At 47.3% G+C, this 18,903-nt stretch overlaps 1 protein-coding gene and 1 long non-coding RNA gene across 2 annotated transcripts; one reads left to right on the forward strand and one right to left on the reverse strand.

The window, feature by feature from the left end:
- Positions 1-1,127: 1,127 nt before the first annotated feature.
- On the reverse strand, positions 1,128-14,631 carry LOC125176810 (uncharacterized). Its single transcript, XR_007156400.1, has 3 exons — positions 14,500-14,631; positions 12,938-13,088; positions 1,128-7,014 (listed from the first exon to the last, which is right to left on the reverse strand). It is a non-coding gene; the product is annotated as an uncharacterized LOC125176810 (long non-coding RNA).
- On the forward strand, positions 6,859-16,642 carry POU2AF3 (POU class 2 homeobox associating factor 3). The gene is made up of 5 exons (XM_047878684.1): positions 6,859-6,936; positions 8,850-8,944; positions 13,040-13,094; positions 14,378-14,607; positions 16,001-16,642. The coding sequence occupies exons 1-5, from the start codon at positions 6,930-6,932 to the stop codon at positions 16,370-16,372; spliced, it is 759 nt and encodes a 252-aa protein (XP_047734640.1). The 5' UTR covers positions 6,859-6,929; the 3' UTR covers positions 16,373-16,642.
- The last annotated feature ends 2,261 nt before the right edge of the window (positions 16,643-18,903 follow it).

The raw sequence follows: 18,903 nt of genomic DNA on the forward strand, positions 1-18,903 counted from the left end.
CCGGCGTCAGCAAGAAATGCTCATCATCCTCTCCCTCTCCTTCCTTAAACCTGCTTTCCTCAGACTCATAACTTTCTTGGGAAAGGAGGGAAAATTAGAGAACTCGGATTCAAAACACTATCTCTTTTAGGTACGTGAGGCTTAAAGTAGGCAGAGATGGGGATGGCACGTTCAAGTTACCCAAGACAGCTGGCTAGATGATAATGTCAAGAAGAAGCAGAAAGCAAATCTGCCCCTGCAGAAACCGCAGTATCCACAGTCCTCCCAAATAACTGGACACAGACATTACGGTATGTAGCTGAGTGTTTGTGTTCCTCCCACAATGTTATACAAACCCCAGAGAATGAAGGGAAACCACATCCTTACCTAGCTTATTTCATTTTTTAACATATTTATTTTTGAGAGAGAGAGAGAGAGAGAGATAGTCAGACAGAACATGAGCGGGAAAGGGACAGAGAGAGAGAAGGAGACACAGAATCTGAAGCAGGCTCCAGGCTCCGAGCTGTCAGCACAGAGCCCAACACGGGGCTCAAACCCACAAACCACGAGATCAGGACCTGAGCCAAAGTCAGAAGCTTAACTCACTGAGCCACCCAGGCGCCCCTACCTGGTTTATTTAATAAATGCTTTTAAATGAGCATTATGACTTGTGACAGCTCACTTAATAGAATATGATGGTATTATTGTGGTAGGGAAAGAAATACTCCAGTTCTCTTAAATATTGAATTCTTTACAAGAAATTCCACAAAGGGAAAAGAATTCCTAATCCCAATAATAAAATACACATTTACATGCATACAGATGTACCCACACATATGTACACATATATACATATGTGTATATATGTGTGTGTGTTTGTACATATATGTATAAATATGCATATATATATACACACACACATACATATGTGTTACTAGTATCTTTGTGATCCATTTTTTTCTTTTTAAAATAAATTATTTTTGAGAGAGAACATGCATAAGCAGGGGAGGGGCAGAAAGAGAGAGAATCTCAAGCAGGTTCTGCACTGTTAGCACCAAACCCGACACGGGGCTGGATCCCACGAACCATGAGATCATGACTTGAGCCGAAATCAAGAGGCAGACGCTTAACCAGCTGAGCCACCCAGGCACCCTTGATCCATTTTTTAATATGTGAATCTAAACAGTACAGTCGTAAGAAAGAAGACATCAGTTACACTTAAAAAACTGAAGTAAGTATAGATTGATCCAAGGTTTAAGTCACATTACACTATAGTGATTCTACCAACCACACACCAAAATCATACTCCCTTTAGGTTTCGTCGTTATGTTCTGTCTCAAGTATCCTTTCTATTTAAAACATCAGTCTGCGCCTTTACAGATTGTATTCAGTAACGACCGACTGTAGAGGGTTTAAATGCAAAATCAATCATTCTGGGTAAAGAGTGATTCTCTGACTAGACTCATCAAGCAGAGCACTCACAAGTGGCTCATCAATGTGTCTGGCTTAGTGCCCAGCATGTTGTAGGTGCTCAGTAATATCTTTGTTAAACTGAACTAAAATAACACCACAAAAATGAATAACTGTTTGCATCCTGACACTACAGGCGACAGTTCTCTGAGACTGATGTATGAGAAAACACTACCATGTTTCTTACCTAACATTAGCCAAACTCTGTGCGAATGTTGATGGCAGTAGTAGATACTGGGTGTTAATGGTAATATATTTAACATGATTGACTTCGTATTTTTAAATATCTCAAAGAATACTACTGAACTCTGATGTAGCACACAGAAAATGTCCACATATTCATTTAGTATCTACATAGTATACATAGCACAATATGTTGCTAAGAAATCTTATAAATCAAAGTTATTCAACATTGGGTGTTTTCTCTGCTGTGATTAAAACAAATATGATAAATCGATAAGGAACTAGAATCCCTAAAGATCAGGTTAAATAAATAATAATAAAATCTTCTATAATTATCTGTCAATGATAACACCATGTTATCTTTGATCTCCGATACAGAAGTGTCCTCTACTCTTTCACTCCAGTAAATAAGATGTGTGGATTTGCAGTATGCAACATCATTGTCAGTGCATTTATAAGCTGAAAGAGGAGGACAGTATAAGATCTTTACAAGTTCCAAAAGGAAGAAGATGTAGAGAAAAAAAATATCTAAGCATTAGCTCCTTTGCATTAAGAAAACTGATAAATGTCCCTACTGGCCTTCTTCCTGATGAAATACCTTGAGTGGAATAATCCAAAAGTTTAATGCTTAGTAAATTAATTTAGTCATAAATGAAAGATCACTCAACTGTTTTATTTCTTAACCTTGGTAATATATTCATTGGTTTTTATCACAGTCATCTTTCTATGTTTTTATATGGCATAATAAAATGTTTTAAGTAAAAGGTGAACTTTTCAAGCAGTGTCTGATAATATTTTCCTTATTTAAATGATAAATTAGCAAATGCTTGTTCCCTACAGAAGCTTCTTCAGGAAAAGTTAAAAGTTTGGATATGTTTTACGGCAGGAGACTGAGTTATCACAAATCATTAAACAACCTCCATCTGTAAGTCTTCCTGGTCGTTTTCATATGGACCAAACACTCACTCTGGACCCAGCAAGTACTCGTGTCCACCATGTTTTTGGAACTTGATATTTCCCCCAAGGTTTGGTAACAGTGTCCCAAAGGCAAAATGACAAAAGAACTTTGCATTAATAAAGAGAATTTTAGAGCTGTAGTCAAATTTGGAGGGAATAAACTCCTCCTTCCTTATACTGAAAGTCTTTTCATATTCATGAAATCTCCTACTTTGGGGGTAAAATAGAATGCTCACCAGTGTCATTTGCATACGAAAGCCTGCTGAAGAAATTCAGTTCAATATTCCATTTAAAACCTTTAAAATAAATGTATTCTATTCCCATTACCCTGGATGTTCAGTGACTCTAAGAAGGTCTCTGATACACTAAAGGGTTTCTCAGGCTCAGTGGCTCAGAGATCTGAAAAACTAGAATATATGAAAGACTAGAGAAACTACAGATAATAAGCCTCAAAAAGAAATGGCTTGGGGCAGGGGCGCCTGGGTGGCTCAGTCGGTTAAGTGTCCAACTTCGGCTCAGGTCATGATCTCAGTGTCATGTATACTCATAATCAGTATATGCTGTTGGAAGCATGAATCAGTGAACGAACCAAACAATGAGAGAGTGGAAGTGAGAGAACAGTTGGTGCTCAACTAACACATAATTGGATTTTGGCTCAGTCAATGATCATTGTGTTTAAAGCAGGCTAATGGTGGAACATGCTCCCTTACAAAGTCGGTTCCCATTGCCTTAACCCACGTCCATCAGGGGCCAGGGGCTCAGCCAGGCAGCGGAGGGAGCCAGAGGCTGGATGATCACCAGCAGGAATGTTGGAGAAAGGCTCCAAGTCTCTCTTGGCACCTCAAGGGTCCCTTTCAACATCCAAAATTCAGGACCCTGTGTTAGATTTTTAAGCAGGTGAGCTTGTTAAAGGCTGTTGAAAGCTCACAACATTTTTTTCAGCCTTTTATTAAAACCCCAGAATGATTATCAGGACTTCAGGGCAGATACCCTGGAGGTGACAATGCCCCCCGCAAGAGGGAAGAGTTGCTAGTCTGAGAAGCACAAACTATAATTAGCTTAGTGAACAGCTCACCCTCTCCGCCGGCCAGTCTCCTTCAGGGTTCTGTGTCCCCAGTCCTTACAGAATGCTTTCCAGTCTGCATGCTGCCCTGTGTGTCCCTTCACACACCCCGACAGTAAAACAGTCCCGAATACTTTCACACGCACACCACTGACAAGTGTGTTTGTCTTGCATGTAGCATCTCTCCAGGGCTGGTCACAGCTCATTAGTGGGCCAGCAAATTATCTCAGCGACTCCCAACCGACATAAATGTTTCATGAATAGAATGAAATGGACAAGATGGGATGGCAAATGTCAGAATGCCTCTTATCCACGGGCGTACGTTGTTTCGTGAGGAGTTTAATAAACATGTAGATGTGGCCGTATAGCATGTGAACATGTAAAATGAATTTCTTATTATGGGTTGAAGTCAAAAAGCTTTGAAAGTCCTATGATAAAAGATCAGGAAGACAACGATAGTTAAGGGCAAGACCTTTAGTATCAGACTTGTCAAGGTTTGAGACCCATTCCTGCCATTTATGTGCTCAATAACCTTGGGCATCTTGCTTACCCCTCTCTGAGCCTCATCTGTGAAAGGGGGAGGCTGTACAATGCGGTGCCTGATATCCAATAAACACTCAGTAAATGACAACTTCTTGAAACAAGTCTCCTGTGAGGACCATCCAACTCAATGGGGTCTCAGGGTAGACCTGGTTACTCCAGACTTCATGACACATGCAGATCCGTGGGAAAGATTCACAGGACTCATTAGAAAGAACACCCCCTTGCATCCACAAGCATGATATTTGGACATGAAATATCTGGGCTGGGGTTTTGCAATTACAGAAAGAGCAGGAAACAAAATTCCATTCATACTGGGGTAAAAACTGGGAGACATATTTCTCCAAACAGGGCTGAGGCCTGAGGAAACCCAATTTTCTTGAAGTCGCTCACCAACGACAGCCCTGGGACATCCATCCCTGGCAGCAGGGCCAACACAGAAGCCCCCAGAACGGCTGCCATGGTTCAGGCAGAGACTTCTCAAGGAAGGGACCGAGCTTCCTCGCTGTCTCAAAGACCCTGTGACTTCCAAGGACCTCATCTCTTGCCGTCCCTGACCCCCCACCTGCCCTCTGCAAACATCACGTACCGATCATCAGCATCAGCTTCAGTGATGTTGCCAAGGGAACTCAGTGACCTCCGACAACCTCTGTCCATCTCCACGCAAAAGGAGAGGTCAGCAAGGAGAGTAAGCCTGAAAAAAATGAGAAAGCACCCCAGAACAGAGGGAAACTGACACACTCAAGGGCCCAGGGAGAAAAACAGCAATGCAGTCAAGAAACAGAGGAAAGCAGTGACAGGAAGCGAGACAAAGAAAAAGACACTTGGGGAAAAAAGTAAATAGAAAGTCCAAAAGACAGAGAGGAAGATTTTTAAAAGCAAACAAAAAACTAAGTGGAAAACAAGAAAAGGAGGAAGACACTCGAAACTCTGAGGGCAAGAGACCCTCGTCCCCAAGTCCACAGTTCTGTTCTCAATTCCGTTGGAAGGAGCGATGCCCAGACCGGGCAGGGCTGGGGGAGAGCCAATGGGCTCTCTGAACTGCCAGTGTCCTTCCCCTCCTCACCAGTCTCGTCCTCCAGCTTGACGCCCATCAGGGAAACTCAGGACACAGACTCAGAGGCCTCTGTCGAAAGAGGCTCCGGAAGCTGAGAGATTCCAGCTGGGCTGTGAACGGACACACCCCACGCTGCCTTCCACCTCCAGCTAACATCTCAGCTGTTCCCAGCCCCGATCCTCTGCCAAGCAGCTCCTACCCATCACAGACTCCAGCGTCTTGTCGCCCCAAGGGGCCTCCCTCCATTCTCCCATCAGCATGTACGTTCTACCCTGCACTGGACACATTCAAGGGAACTCGGATTATTTTTCTGGTGGCCTATGGGGCTTTTGCATTTCACAGAACTCAGGGAACAGAGGCCCGTCGCCATCGCCTGGCCCGGCCTCATGGGAATGTCTTGGCTCATTTGCAAAAGGAACCCCATCCTGCTTCTCTGTCATCTGGTGCTGCCCCCTTCCCTCAGGAGCTGGAAGAGGGTCTGGCCTGGCCCTCACTCCCTCTCTGGACCGCTCCCGTCTTCTCAAGTTTCCACATCACACGGAAGAGTCACAGCAAGCGCTCGGAGAACACAACTCAGCACAGTTCCGTTATTTTTGAGGGGCCTAGGCCTGGACCTACAGGCCCCACATCCCGAGCGCAAGCCCCTCCCGCCTCTCACCCAAAGTGTGAATGCCTGAACACAAATCCACGTCCTCTCAGCTCAAATGAGCGGGACCCAAGCTTGTCCACATCGTCTCTCAATACAAACTCCTGCAGCAAACAGGGCAGGGGTGGCTCAAGACAGAGAAACACGAGAGAAGAGGGAACTTCATCAGGAAGAAACGCCAGCCTCAGAAAAAAACTCAGAGTGAGGCCACACAGGCATCCCCAGCTCCTTGCGGAGAAGCAAATGGGTTGGCATTCTGTCTTGAAACCCCAGGGTCTGGGGCGCACACAGAGAGCAGGACCCAAGGCAGGGCCGGCAGCAAGTGGCCAGGAGGAGATGCCGCGCAGACAGCTGAGCGTTCTGCCAGGCCTCCGGCCTGCAACCTGGGGCCTGCGAGACTCCTTCCCAAGCTGAACCTACTGCCTGCCGTGTTCGCTCCCCAAAACCTGAGATTTTCCCTTAAAATGGAGACAAGGGACGTGGGAATCGGTCTGGCCAGCCGGCCTGGCTCAGGTGGTCATGAAGGTCAGCCTAAGTCACTCAGGGCTCCTGGAGCTGCCTTTGAGGCAGAAATACAGAGCATCTTTGAGGACTCCTGCTCTGTCTGTGGAAAGGTGGGCAAAATGCTTAAAATACAATAAAAGCAAGGCCCAGGACCCACAGGGGTCTCACTCCCTGTTTCTCTGGACTGTCTGTGGGGTGCCTGTGTGCAGGATTTCTGCAGAAGATAGTCCATTTTGTTAAGCCTTTGAATATTCAAATTGAAAGTATCGCGCAATCATTGATTGTCAAATCATGGGTTTCTAGAGGTTTTAAATACTTGGCATGAGGGGGAAAAAACTCAAACCTATACCCGAAGGTATAAAACATTAATTCTGTTTGTCTCCTGCTCCAGGAACCTGGGTGCAGCTGGATGCTTTGTGAAACTTTAAAAATGTGGCATCTCTGCTTCTCTCCTTGCACAGGAGCCCTCCTAGGCACCGAGTTCCTGCAGCTGCAGCACCCAGGCACCGACCCAGCTTCTGCTGACCACGATGTCGGGTAACTCGGCTGCTTCTCCCGGGGTAGGGTCACGCGAGCCAGGGGCGTTTCGATCCGGGTGTATTTCCGCAGCTTCTCCTGCACAGAACAGAGAGGCACAAAGTCAGGGCGTGCAAGTATGAGCCCGGGATCCCGAGAGGGCACGGGCCACGCTGCGGCTGCTCCCACTCGGCGCCTGCTCCCGAGGGCTGAGGCCCAGAGGCCCGGCTGGCCGCTGTGGACGTCCGCGTACCCCCGACCCCCGACCCGCCCTTCCACTTTGGCACGGCTGTGACCCTGGGACTTCGCGCGGCGCGGACTCTGCGTGCCCAGAAGCGGCGGTGGGGGGAGCTAGAGGCTCGCGGTGAGCCCGGGACGCGAGCAAGGGCGCGCGGGCCGGCCGCACGGCGCCGGGCGGAGGCGGCCCCCTCTGCGGCCCCCGAGCGGCACCCGCTGCCCACCGGGCTGCGAGCCGCGCGGGGACGGCGGGTGCGGGAGACCGGGCCGCGCAGAGGGCGCGGCGCCCGGGCCTCGCGGGCCAGGCGCGGGATGCCCTGGGTCTGCGCGGCGAGCGGCGCAGCCCGCTTTTCCGGGGAGACCCCCGGCTCCCGGGACGTGGCGCGGGAGCTCCCGGCTGTCCGGCTGCGGTCTCCGCAGTGACCAGGCGCGGCGCTGGCGGCACTGTCGCCGGACGCCCGGGCAGCTCGAGCGGCCGCCGCGAGCCCGGGGGCCCGGCCCCTCCCCCGCGCGACTGCCCCGGCGCTCCCTCCCGGGTCCGGGTCAGGGCCGGAGGCGCGGGCGCTCCCGCGGCCGCCCCCGACCGCCAAAGCCCGCCGGCTCGGCCCGGCCCGGCCCCGCGCCGTCCCACCTACTCACTGCGGCTCCGCGGGGCCGGCCTGCGGCGCCCGGGCTCCCTCCCCGCCGGCGCTCCGCCGCCGCGCGGCCTCCCCGCCGGCCGCGCAGTCCGGCCGGGCCCCGCCGGCCCCGAGCGCGGCCCTTTCCGCGGGGCTGACTCCCGGCGGGCCGCGCCACCCCCGGGAGCCTCGCTCGGCGAGGCCGGAGGCCCCGTGCGCCGCCAGGAAACGCCTGCACCCGAAAGGGAGGGGGTGGGGAGCGACGGGAGGAAGAGAGAGCCGGAGCGGGGGCCGAAGGAGGGAGGGGGAGAGGACGGCGAGCGGGAAAGGCGGAGAAAGGGGGCGAGGGAGACCAGGCCGGAGAAAAAGACGGGAGGGGGTTAGTGCTCCGGGCCTGGGCCCTTTACTGAGGTCGGTGGAGCAGGTCCCTCAGCAGCCCGAGGACAGCTCTCTCCACCACCCACCCCCCCCCCCCCCGCCCGCCCGCCCGCCGCTCGCCCCGGGGCTGGCTTCCAGACCAAGGGCACGAGGGGTCGGGCCTCCCAAGAAGCTGCGTTTGGCCTGATGGAGAAGATAGGGACTCAGAGCTTCCGCACAGCATTACAGTGGAGTGGGCTGGGTCCCCGGCTCCAGATCAGAGCAGCCGTCCCTGCTCTGGCCATCGGGCCCCTCCCAGGCCGGCAATACTCTCTCCCAGGCGGCAGGCTGGGCCCAGAGCCCGAGGTCCCCCTATTTTAGCCAAGGTGGTGAGCTTCCCTAGACTGCTGTCCGCATTCCTGAGCAGAAACACCTGTGTGCTACTGGCCTAGGGATAGGGCCCAGCCTGGCATGGGTGGCCCCACAGATTCCCATAGATTCTGTTTCCACTGGGGACCCCGAAACCTGCCCAGCTCCTCCTCATCCTCTCAGGTCAGAGACTTTTGGGGTCCCTTCCCACCTGTCTTGTAGCATTCTCTTTGCATTCTTGGAAACTAGAAACCTGGCCTGGGGTGTCATAGTCTATAAGAGGACCCCCTGCCCCCGACCCCTGTCTACACCCAAACCTCACATTTGACCACTGACTCAGTCGCCTTTCCCCAGAAAAACCGAAGGTGTATCAAGGTGTCCGGGTGAAGATAACGGTGAAGGAGTTGCTGCAGCAGAGAAGGGCGCACCAGGCAGCCTCCGGGGGAACCGTAAGCATCACCCCTCACCTACTCCCCACCTAGTGCTCAGCCTCACTTAACCCTGTGTCTGGAAAGATGTGGGAGGCCATCCTAAGCTCGGCCACCAACCCCAGACCTGGCCTTCCAAAGCTGCCTTTATAACTTCTGTGCTCAGCTTCTTCCCAGCTCAGCACAGGAAGCCACAACACACAGCTGGGGCATGTGGTGGGGCTCAGGATTTCAGGGGAGCCCATCCCTCACTGACCACAGTTGAATACAAAGGGCTTGTTGACCTAGTGCAGGGACAGTAGCAGCCAGCAGGTAAGTAGGTGGTTATTCGGGTAGGAAGACAGTTGTATGTGCCCTCACATATGGAGAGAAAATCTCTCCCAGAAACTCATTTCATTTAGGGAGCCCTTCAAGGAGAGAATCTCTGTGGACATGCCCCCTGCTTCCCAGTCTTACGAAACCCAGCTTCTAAGGTCATTTATCTGTAAATCACCAGGCACAGAAAGTTCCCAGCACAAACGGGCCATGTATCTGCAGAAGAGACAGCTTGGGGTATAGAACCTCCTCCTTAATATGTAGTAAATCCTTAAGCAGTTCCAGGTTATCATGAGGTGATACGAGGCAGGCGTAAGGGTGCCCAGCCACCTTATATACTTTCCAAAGCAGGTAGTATTGCTAGGAGTGCTCAGGGCAGCAGCAGAACCAAATAAATTAGGTGGGGTTATCCTCCACCATAGGGCCATTCATTGCTGAAAGCCCTTGGTCATACAATCGCTTGTGGGTTGCTTTGGGTGTGCATGTGGGATATGACAGATGGGCCCACATTGTCAGTGTTAGGGTTGGTCCCATCCCCAGCTTTTTGGCATCCTCCCCATGATGCTTTTTGAGCCTGGTGCTCTTTGTGTGCAATACATGAAAGGGCCCTTCCTGAAATGGCCCTTTGTGGGAAGAGGCAAGCGATATGGAAGTGATGAGCATGGGTTCTAGAACCAGTAGGCTGGGTTCAGATCTCAGCTCCTCCGTGGTGCAAGCGTATCCTTGAGCAGATCTTTAAGCCGGAGATAATAGAATTTTATGAGGGCTGAATGAGTTATAAAGCATACAATAAAGCACTTTATTTGAAATGAAAGAGTATGTTCATTTAGCAAGTGCTCGATAGATGTTAGCTGTCGTTATTATTATTTGCAAAAAGCAACTAAAATAAAATTATAGCCAAGAATTGAAAGCCGGCCATCCAGTAATGTCCATTCACTCCCTTTGCTCAGAGTTTAGAGTTCAGGTGTGGGCCTGCCGTGATACAACCTGCACAGCAAAATTTGCATTTACTGGAGAGGTTAGTACCTCCACGTACAGGATTTTAGCTAACACAATGAAGCTTCCTTCCATTTGCGGCGGGGCGCGGGGATGGGGGGGACGGGTTACAGTGGTTAAAAAGAAAGCACTTTTGCACACTCATCTCATTTAGTTCTTGTAACAACCAGGTGGGGTAAATAAATCAGGATCTGCACGCCTCTGTTACAGCTAATGTTCAGAGTCTCACAGTTACTACAGGCAGAGCTAAAAAAACAGGACCAATGTCTTCTTACTCTCCATATAAAAAACAAAAAACCTTCCCACCTATCGGCTCCCTAAATTCACCCTTCCACATGTCCAGCTGCGCTGAGCAGGAATCTGGTAGCCTCAGCTCTCGATTCCTTCAGTTCAGAGATGGTTATAAAATTAACAAAAACAGGAACGCGGGAACTGGGAAATGCTTCTGGTTGCGAAAGAAAAAGAAACTCATCAGGATGTTCACCACAAAATATAATCTTTCATTAAGGAGTGTGGGGGGCATGGTAGAATTCTGCTTCGATGCACCCAGAGAAACCCCCTTTTGGCACGGTGCTTTTATTGCGGCTGGCCTCTTACAGGCCTGTTTGGCTCCTGTGCCCCTGTTAGCTGGTTGCGGGAATGAAAGCAAGGGTAGAACATTTCGCTTGTGTATCTGACCAGTATCTGTTTCCTGGAGCTGTTTGATTTGTCTAAGTTTTTCTGAATCACCGCCACCACCCCTGAGAAATAATAAAGCCGTACTTCTGAACCACTGCCTTGCAGGAACATGCACAGCGAAGCCTGCTCTCCTTCACTTCCTGGAAGAGTATATCGACCCATGCCCTCACGGGCACGGAGAAGCAGCACACAGATGATTTCATGATGAGAGCCAGATGTAAAAGCCCTCACTGGGAGCCAGCAGGAGGCTCTGGGATTCTAGGAAAGCTGTGAGGGTGTACTCAGGGGACAGAGTATGCCTGCTTCCCGGTGTAGACCCTTTAGTGTAGCAGAGATGATCTCCAGTGAAAGGACGCCTCCGGGAAGCTTCGAGCCAAGAACAGAGTTAATTTTATCAAATATACAAAGCAGGAAGAAATTTATCTTAATTTGTTATAAAGTCAGAATAGTAGCCACAGTTTGACATTTTAAGAAAGCAATCGTGAATGGAAGTTATAGATTGAGGCAGATGTCAGGTCACAAACAGGGTGCCAGGAGAAGTGTGTTTATGCCAGATTTCTAAACTGGATTAAAAAAAAAAAAAACTTATTTCCGCCAGGTCAGTTTACAAACAACCCTACACACACACACACACACACACACACACACACACACACCTTTTACCTTTAGGAGAAAGGGAAACTTGAGTTAGTATTTATCAAAAGAGATATTTTACCCTTTTCAACCATTAACTTTTTTTTTTAAACAGCCTCGATGTGTTTTCATAAATTGTAGATTGTGGCTTTTTGTGCTGTTTGAAATTGAAGAGAACGGTGTCTGTCTTTGTATTCCTGGAGCAAAGTAGAAAGGGAACCCATGACCAGAAAGATAACATCGAGTAGGAGATTGTAAACATACCTGAGGGAGATAATGTGGGCAGGCGGACAAACAGACCGTTCCCATTCCCGGGGAGGAAAGGGGTTAAGGAGAGCTCCACAATGAAGCAGATTTTTTAAAACCCACTCCTTCCAAGTCCTTCAGCTCAAGCTGCAGTCAAATATTTGCATAAAGAGCTAGTGAAGGAGTCCAGCTTCCTGGTTCGTGACATTACAGCATGGATCGTTTTCAAAATTAACACCACCTCCTGTTTCAGTGGTGGCTGAGTGTGCAGTCTCTGGGTGACATGGTGCATGGGAGTAAGTATACCCTGTAATCCGAGAGAGAGGTGTGGTGAGCGAGGCTTCCCAGTGCAGAATCACAGAGCAATGCTGGTCCCTTTAAACTTTAAAGCCACCATCTGAAACCTTAAAAAAAAAAAGAAAGGAAAAGAAAAGAAAAGAAAGGAAGAAAGAAAGAAAGAAAGAAGAAAAAAGAAAGAAAAAGAAAAAAAAGAAAAAGAAAGGAAAAGAATATCCTACATTGCTCAATACAATGATCCGTTCAAAAGGAATAATCTCATAAACTTTAAGCATTTAGATATAGTCGTGAAAAAAGCAATTCTTATAGAAAGGAGTACAGAACATACAAAGAGTTTAAATACTTACTGACCGTGACCTAGAGGGCAGATAGGCTTCAGCTCACTGACTACAGATTTAAGAAAATATTTTCTATTTTACTATTTCATAGCTAGTAAGCACATGGGAATATTTTCAGCTAACCCAGGATGAGCAAAGTTAGGAATTGCGTGCTTTTGGGGGGAAAAAACACAAAACTCGTAAGGCTAAGCAGCCAGAGAGTATATGAAAATTTTGAAGAAGATGATGGATGAAGTCATAGATAGTTGGGGCTAAATAAGGTTAGGTCTTATTCATTTTAAATTAAATAGTTTAATAGAAAAGCTCTTTGCCAAGCAGCCTCAAACTGTTCCATTTCTCTGTAATATGAAAATCATTTACATTCACTTTTACTGGAATTAACCTTTAAAATTTAAGTGGGAGAATCTGATATTAAAAAAAAAAAGCAAACAAAAACTGAGTCTAAATAAAATGTAACATTGGTCATACGTAACGACAGCCACTGTCTTCTAGAAGAAAGAATCTGGCTTACCTTAGAGGAGAAGGCAACAAAGTTCATGTGACAATGTCTTAGCTCTCCCCTCATAGCGCTTTGATTTCACTCTGCTCTGTGGTCACGTTCTTGCTTTGGCAGCCGTCCGGAGGCAACAGCGTCCGTCTTTCAGACCAAGTCCTGCCATCTCCTGCAGGTCAGTACAGCCAGCATTGCGGTTCCCTCAAAACCTCTCCCAAAAGTCCCTCTCAAAAGCCTTTCAGGTGCTTGATTCAGGGGTTAAGAGAGGCACCACCATTTAATTGGAATCCGACCAATCGCATCGTGCCTCCAGATGCAAGCCCGGCAAGGGAACAAGGGCACGGTTTCATCCTCATTTCTGAGACGTCTATTCTCTGCTTCCTGCTCTGTCCCAAGAGTCTATCTCCACCTTTATTCTGGCTCCTTCAATCTCCAAGGAACTAAACTTGACTAACAGATCAGCATTGTTTTCAGGAACCTGTTATCCTTTTCAGTGTACTGCCGAATGCAGGACCCCCTCAGGTTCCAGAATATGCTTTCTCAGCCCAATACGAGTAAGTGCACTACCTATGCCATCCAACAGCTAGCACCCTACTGAAGGTGCCACTGTAGCTTAGCCTGAAGGAACCGTGAGACTTCCAAAAATCCAGGGTTCTGTTGTCCTCTGGTGAACACAGTCTAAACCTATCTTCCTTGAGCATTGAAAGATTGCAATCAGAAATCGAGCCTATTAATAAAAAAAAAAAAAAAAAACGGAAGAGGAGCCCTGTTCTCAGAATTATTCTTGTTTGGTAGCTGACAACTTATTTTAATTCTGTTATCGCGTTAACATGGCTACTAAGAAAACATTTTTGCTTTTTGTAACTCGTAACAAATACCACTAATTCACTTTACATTCTTGGTATCTATTTGTATTATTTGCATGGCTATTTGTATCACTCCTCAAAATTTAAGTTACTGAATAAGTGTAAAAGTTTAGAAAGACAGCAACACAAAATCAAGAGAATTGTTTCCCATGGCATCAGAAGTTTTCTTAAAGCCTCATGCAATTCTGTATGTTACTTCTGAGAGGTGAAGTTTACTTGAACTGCAAATGGGATGTTGATGCCTTATAGTCCAAGAAAGTAGAGCCTTGAGCCATTATTTGACTATGACAGTTGGACTCAGGTTGGATTGTCATTGTTTTATTTTGTGCCCTGGCCACATTTACAGCCTCTTTCCACATAATTAACCAGATTTATTCCATTGGGATTTGAATTCACTAAGGCAACTAAAAAAAAAAAAAAAATCCAAATTGCCTGCCTCTTTACTTTTCTAGAACTTCTTAAGTCCCCCTGCCCCTCCCCCCAGACATGATAAATATTCAGAATATAGAAGAGAATTCTATTCAAAGTTGTAAGGGCAATTTTTAAACAACAACAACAACAACAACAAAAAGCTTTTTCCTTTCTCTTCTAGGGCTGTGTTTTGAGCCTGAACCGGTTTCTTCCACACCCAGTTATTTTCAACCCCGAGAATTTTCCAGTTGTGTTTCTTGTGAGGAAAACACAAGCTGCCTCAACCAGATCTTTGATTCCTACCTTCAGACAGAGACACACCTGGACCCTTCGCTCGCTTCCGCGCAAAGTGCTCCACACTATTTCCCTGACAGCTTCCAAGCCGCCCCTTTCTGCGTTAGCCAGAGCCTGGTAATTTATCTCGGTTCTTTACGAAACCTGACTGCTGCTTACTCTGGGGTGGTAATGCTTTGTAAGAGAGTTTGCATCATCTCGTGAGAAATCACACTATCAACAAGGAAATCATCCAGGAAACAAGCAGAGAACCAGTTAAAATTCAGTGGGGGTCAAAATAACCACACATCGCAGGGGGCAAAGCTTTGGATACACGCGGAATCGTGATTTCCCAAGTTGGCCATGCCCAAGTAAGTGGTGGGTGGCAATAAAAAGAGGTTTCCTGACAGTGTTCATTTAATGTTTAAAAACTGTAGTTAAGACATCTATTAATTGGAAATCATTGATTTAAACAGCAGTCCTTGGATTTTTTATTTTGAGTTCTTGAAAATGGAATTAAGGCTGCGTCTACACAGTATGAAACTGGCATTCATTCCAGTAACGGGTTTTTGTTTCATTTTTGGCACTGAATTGGCTCTCCTAAGTGCCTGTTTTGGTCTGGTGTAGGCACAAGAACTCATTTAGGTCTGAGATGGCTAGTGAAAAAGAAGCCTTACTCCTTCCAAGAATTTGGACAGTCTATTCTTCATGAACCTCAAATGTTGGAAAATATGGTACCATTTACAATGGAGTAAGGTTGCCATTAATAGATACCAATTGTTTGAGATGTCTTTTAGATACTCATACAGTTTTTTAAAACCATAAAAAGCAAGGTTGTTTTTTTTTTTTAATGCAAATACTTTTTTTCTTTTGGTTTGTCACAATGTAGCAGACTAAATTTTCAGGGTCTAGGAAATTAACTCCACGGAATATGCACACAGGGTCCCAGTCATCCAGTTCACTTCTGGCTTCCAAAGAAGGCTTTCTCAGTAATAACTATAGCCCTGCTTATGAGAAAGCAGAAGGTATCTTTCTCCTCTGGGGACAAGGCTGTAGTGACTATGAGTCACGTCTTGGAGTCTCCCAGACACTGGCTTGTTGAAGATCTCACTTCTGCCTGTGCACGCTCACTTGTCTGTCCACAGTCAAGGGTGTGGAGGAACATCCCAGGTGCCACCTGCGGCTTATATTGGGGCACACGGCAAGATTTGACGTGCAGGTGACTTGACGCACAATAGGATTTTGTGGTTTAAGAACAAAGCATCCTCTAAAGTATGGTTCACAACAAAGGAGGCCAGTGAAGCAAGGCAATTTATTGTTGGGGAAGAAATAGGCAAATACAGAATAAGGTGTCGTGAACTCATGCAGTCTGCAAATTAAATTACTTCTGCACACTTGGGTTGGGTTGGGTGTTCTGTTGTGTTGTATTTCTTTCCCCCAGTGTTCTTACTCTGAGTTAATAAATCCACTCCGTGCAGCTCCTTTCATCCCGTCTAAAGTATCAAGCTCTTTGTTCCTTGGTTTTCTCTAGACCCCGGGATCGCCTTCTGATTCCTCCACTCTCTCCGGTTCCTTAGACTACAGTTACTCGCCGGCTCAGCTACCGTCATATGCTCCAGAGAATTACAGTTCTCCCCCTTCTCTGGACACCAGGAACTGTGGCTTCCCCTCCGAAGACTACTCCTATGCCCACCTGCCCCCGGACGCCCAGTACGACTGCTTCTCCTCGGCCGGCACCTCCGTCTGCTACTGTGCGTCGTGTGAGGCAGAACACTTGGACCCCATCAGGGCATCGGAGCACTTTTCCTACCCCAGCTCAGACTATGTGAACTTTGCCCCCTCTGCAGCGGCCACCAGTGATTTCTATAAGAGGGGGACAAACTGTGACATCTGCTATAGTTAATGGCAGTTGCGGTAATTCAGAACATGGCATACCTATATGTGTTTTTCGGCCGCCCCAAATGACAACTCGAAATATCCAACCCATTGACAAAACGTCACAAGCCCAGTTTGCATGTCACCATTTTCGATTTTCCGATGCTCACGAGGCATTAATATGAAGTCCTCAGACCTGATCACTGTGTCACTCCTATTCTATGTGCTTACGGTTAACATTTTTGTAGGGAATGTTCAGCTGTGTTACTTTTCTATGTAATGAACAAATTCTAATTTTTTTTTACTAATAAATTTTGTATTATTAAAAATTGGCTTACATATTTTTAATTCTCCAGTAGCAGTTTCCAGTTGGTTTGAATAATAACAATTAATTCTGGTAAATCACCAATTAGTCTTCAATAGTTTGAGCTCACTTATTCATGAATTTAAAATTTATTTTATTTTATTTTATTTTATTTTATTTTATTTTGAGAGAGACAAAGTGCCAGCAGGGGAGAAGCAGAGAGAGAGGAGGACAGAGAATCCCAAGCAGGCTCCTTGGTGCCAGCACAGAGCCCCTCGCAGGGCTCAAACTTACGAAACCACAAGATCATGACCTGAGCCAAAACCAAGAGTTGGACGCCTGACCAACTGAGCCACACAGGTGCCCCTAAAATTATTTTAATGTGGCCAGATGCCTTGGCTCCCATGGGGGTGGAGGGTAGACACAGCTGTGGTGGTTGAAAAGGAGGGGCAGCCTCACCTACAAATGAGGGTGTACGTCTTAAGGCAACATCAGAGAAAGACATTTAGGAATCATTAGCTTCTCCTATCCAACATTCGTCAATGAAATGTTAATATGCCCAAAAGGCACATCTTACCTACAGCAATATTAACCTGTAGATAATTCTTCATTCCCAAAGCGTTGTTTTGTAAACTTTAAGGGCAAATACTTGATCTTTTTTCTCCTGAGAGCCGCCATGCTGTTGCTGTACCACAAAGCTTGGAAATCGTTGTGATCTTGTATTTCCAAATGTCTTCATTAAGTCCTTAAATACTTAAATACTTAAATTGTGCCATTTGTTTCTACACATTGGTTGATAGGATTGACTGTGTTGTTTACAACTGAATTTCAGAGTCGACTTCCTCTGATTAATCTACTTGAACAAGCCCAACCATCCTTCAAGGTGAAGGGCAGTTACTTAAGCTACCTATGCTACACTCTACTGTTCAATCCTGTTCACTGAGGGCATTAAATCACAGGACTTAATCCCTGCAATGAAGCCTGGAGGGGCGTTTTCCACGTCCCAAGTTTCTGCACAATGGCACCGACATGCATATCATTGGCAGTGGCCACGGCTACCATTTTGCAAACCCTTCCTGTGTGCCAGAATTGCCTGAGGGTTTCCTCACACATCCTCTCACTTAATCTTCACGGCAATATTGATAGCAGAATGAACAGTCTGAGAGTCAGAGAAGTCACGTCACCTACCCAGTGTCACCCAGCCAGTGAGCACCCAGGCTTGGGTCTGAAGAACACCAAAGCTGTGCTTTTTACGCACTCTCCGGTGGTGAAGAGTTTGAGCCGTCGTTTGTGAAAGGCTGCTCGGGAACCTGTGAAATCCTCCCCCATTAACCTCGACTTCCTCATACAAGCACAGGTGTGCCTCCCCACAGCTAGTCAGAGCTCTCCAGAAGGGCTGACTGTCCACAGATAATAAAGGTGCCAAGCACAAGAGCTGCCGGAGGCCCCTCCTCTGGGGACTGAGGAGAAGAAGCTGACAAACCCCCACCTCAGGGGGCCTTTTTCTATCGGGAGGCAGATAGGCTTTCAAAATGACGTGCCTAGTCGTCGCCTCCCTGGGCACTCCGCTAAGGCTTGGGCCAACACGGCAAGTTGCAACCTGCCTCGTGGGAGCGTTGTGCCAGGGAAATAGAACAATTGCTGCCTTTCTGAGATGCCAATAAAACTAAATTTTTAATGGTTTCACACTGAACTGACACTGGCCTGTTGTTAACAAACATCTGCTCTGACGCTGTAAAGCCCCTGCCTACGATCCACCCCACTTCACCCCTGCTGTCCCCAAGGGACAAGGAGCAGAGAACCCAAAGACGGCCAGTGGTTTGGTTTGGCCACACCAAAATATCCTCTTCCTGATGTCATTCTCTTCTTTTTTTTAATTCTCTGCTTCTAGCCTGTGCCTTCTGTGTCTGTTGCTTTGCTAACAGCATTCGCCTCCCCTCTTGCTTCTTATTCTTTCTTCATATGTCCCTTCACGTTTGCCTACATCTAGTCCAGAAAGAGATTACAAATAAAGAATGTGAAACATGGGCTAACAGAGCTGCTATGCATCACAATGAATGACCCCACCTTAAACTGGCCTTTAAGATCTTTCCAGAAATTGGGGCCAACCGGTCACCTGGCACACGAAGAAGCGGATGAACACTGCCCACCTGGTCTCTTAAGCAGGACAGCTCACACAGAACATCTCAGGAGCCCTAGAGTGGCAGGTAAAACATCTGCCCACACCACGGGGACAAGCTGGAGTGCCTCTCCTC

This window comes from Prionailurus viverrinus, chromosome D1 (genome assembly GCF_022837055.1).
Source record: "Prionailurus viverrinus isolate Anna chromosome D1, UM_Priviv_1.0, whole genome shotgun sequence".
NCBI lineage: Eukaryota > Metazoa > Chordata > Mammalia > Carnivora > Felidae > Prionailurus > Prionailurus viverrinus.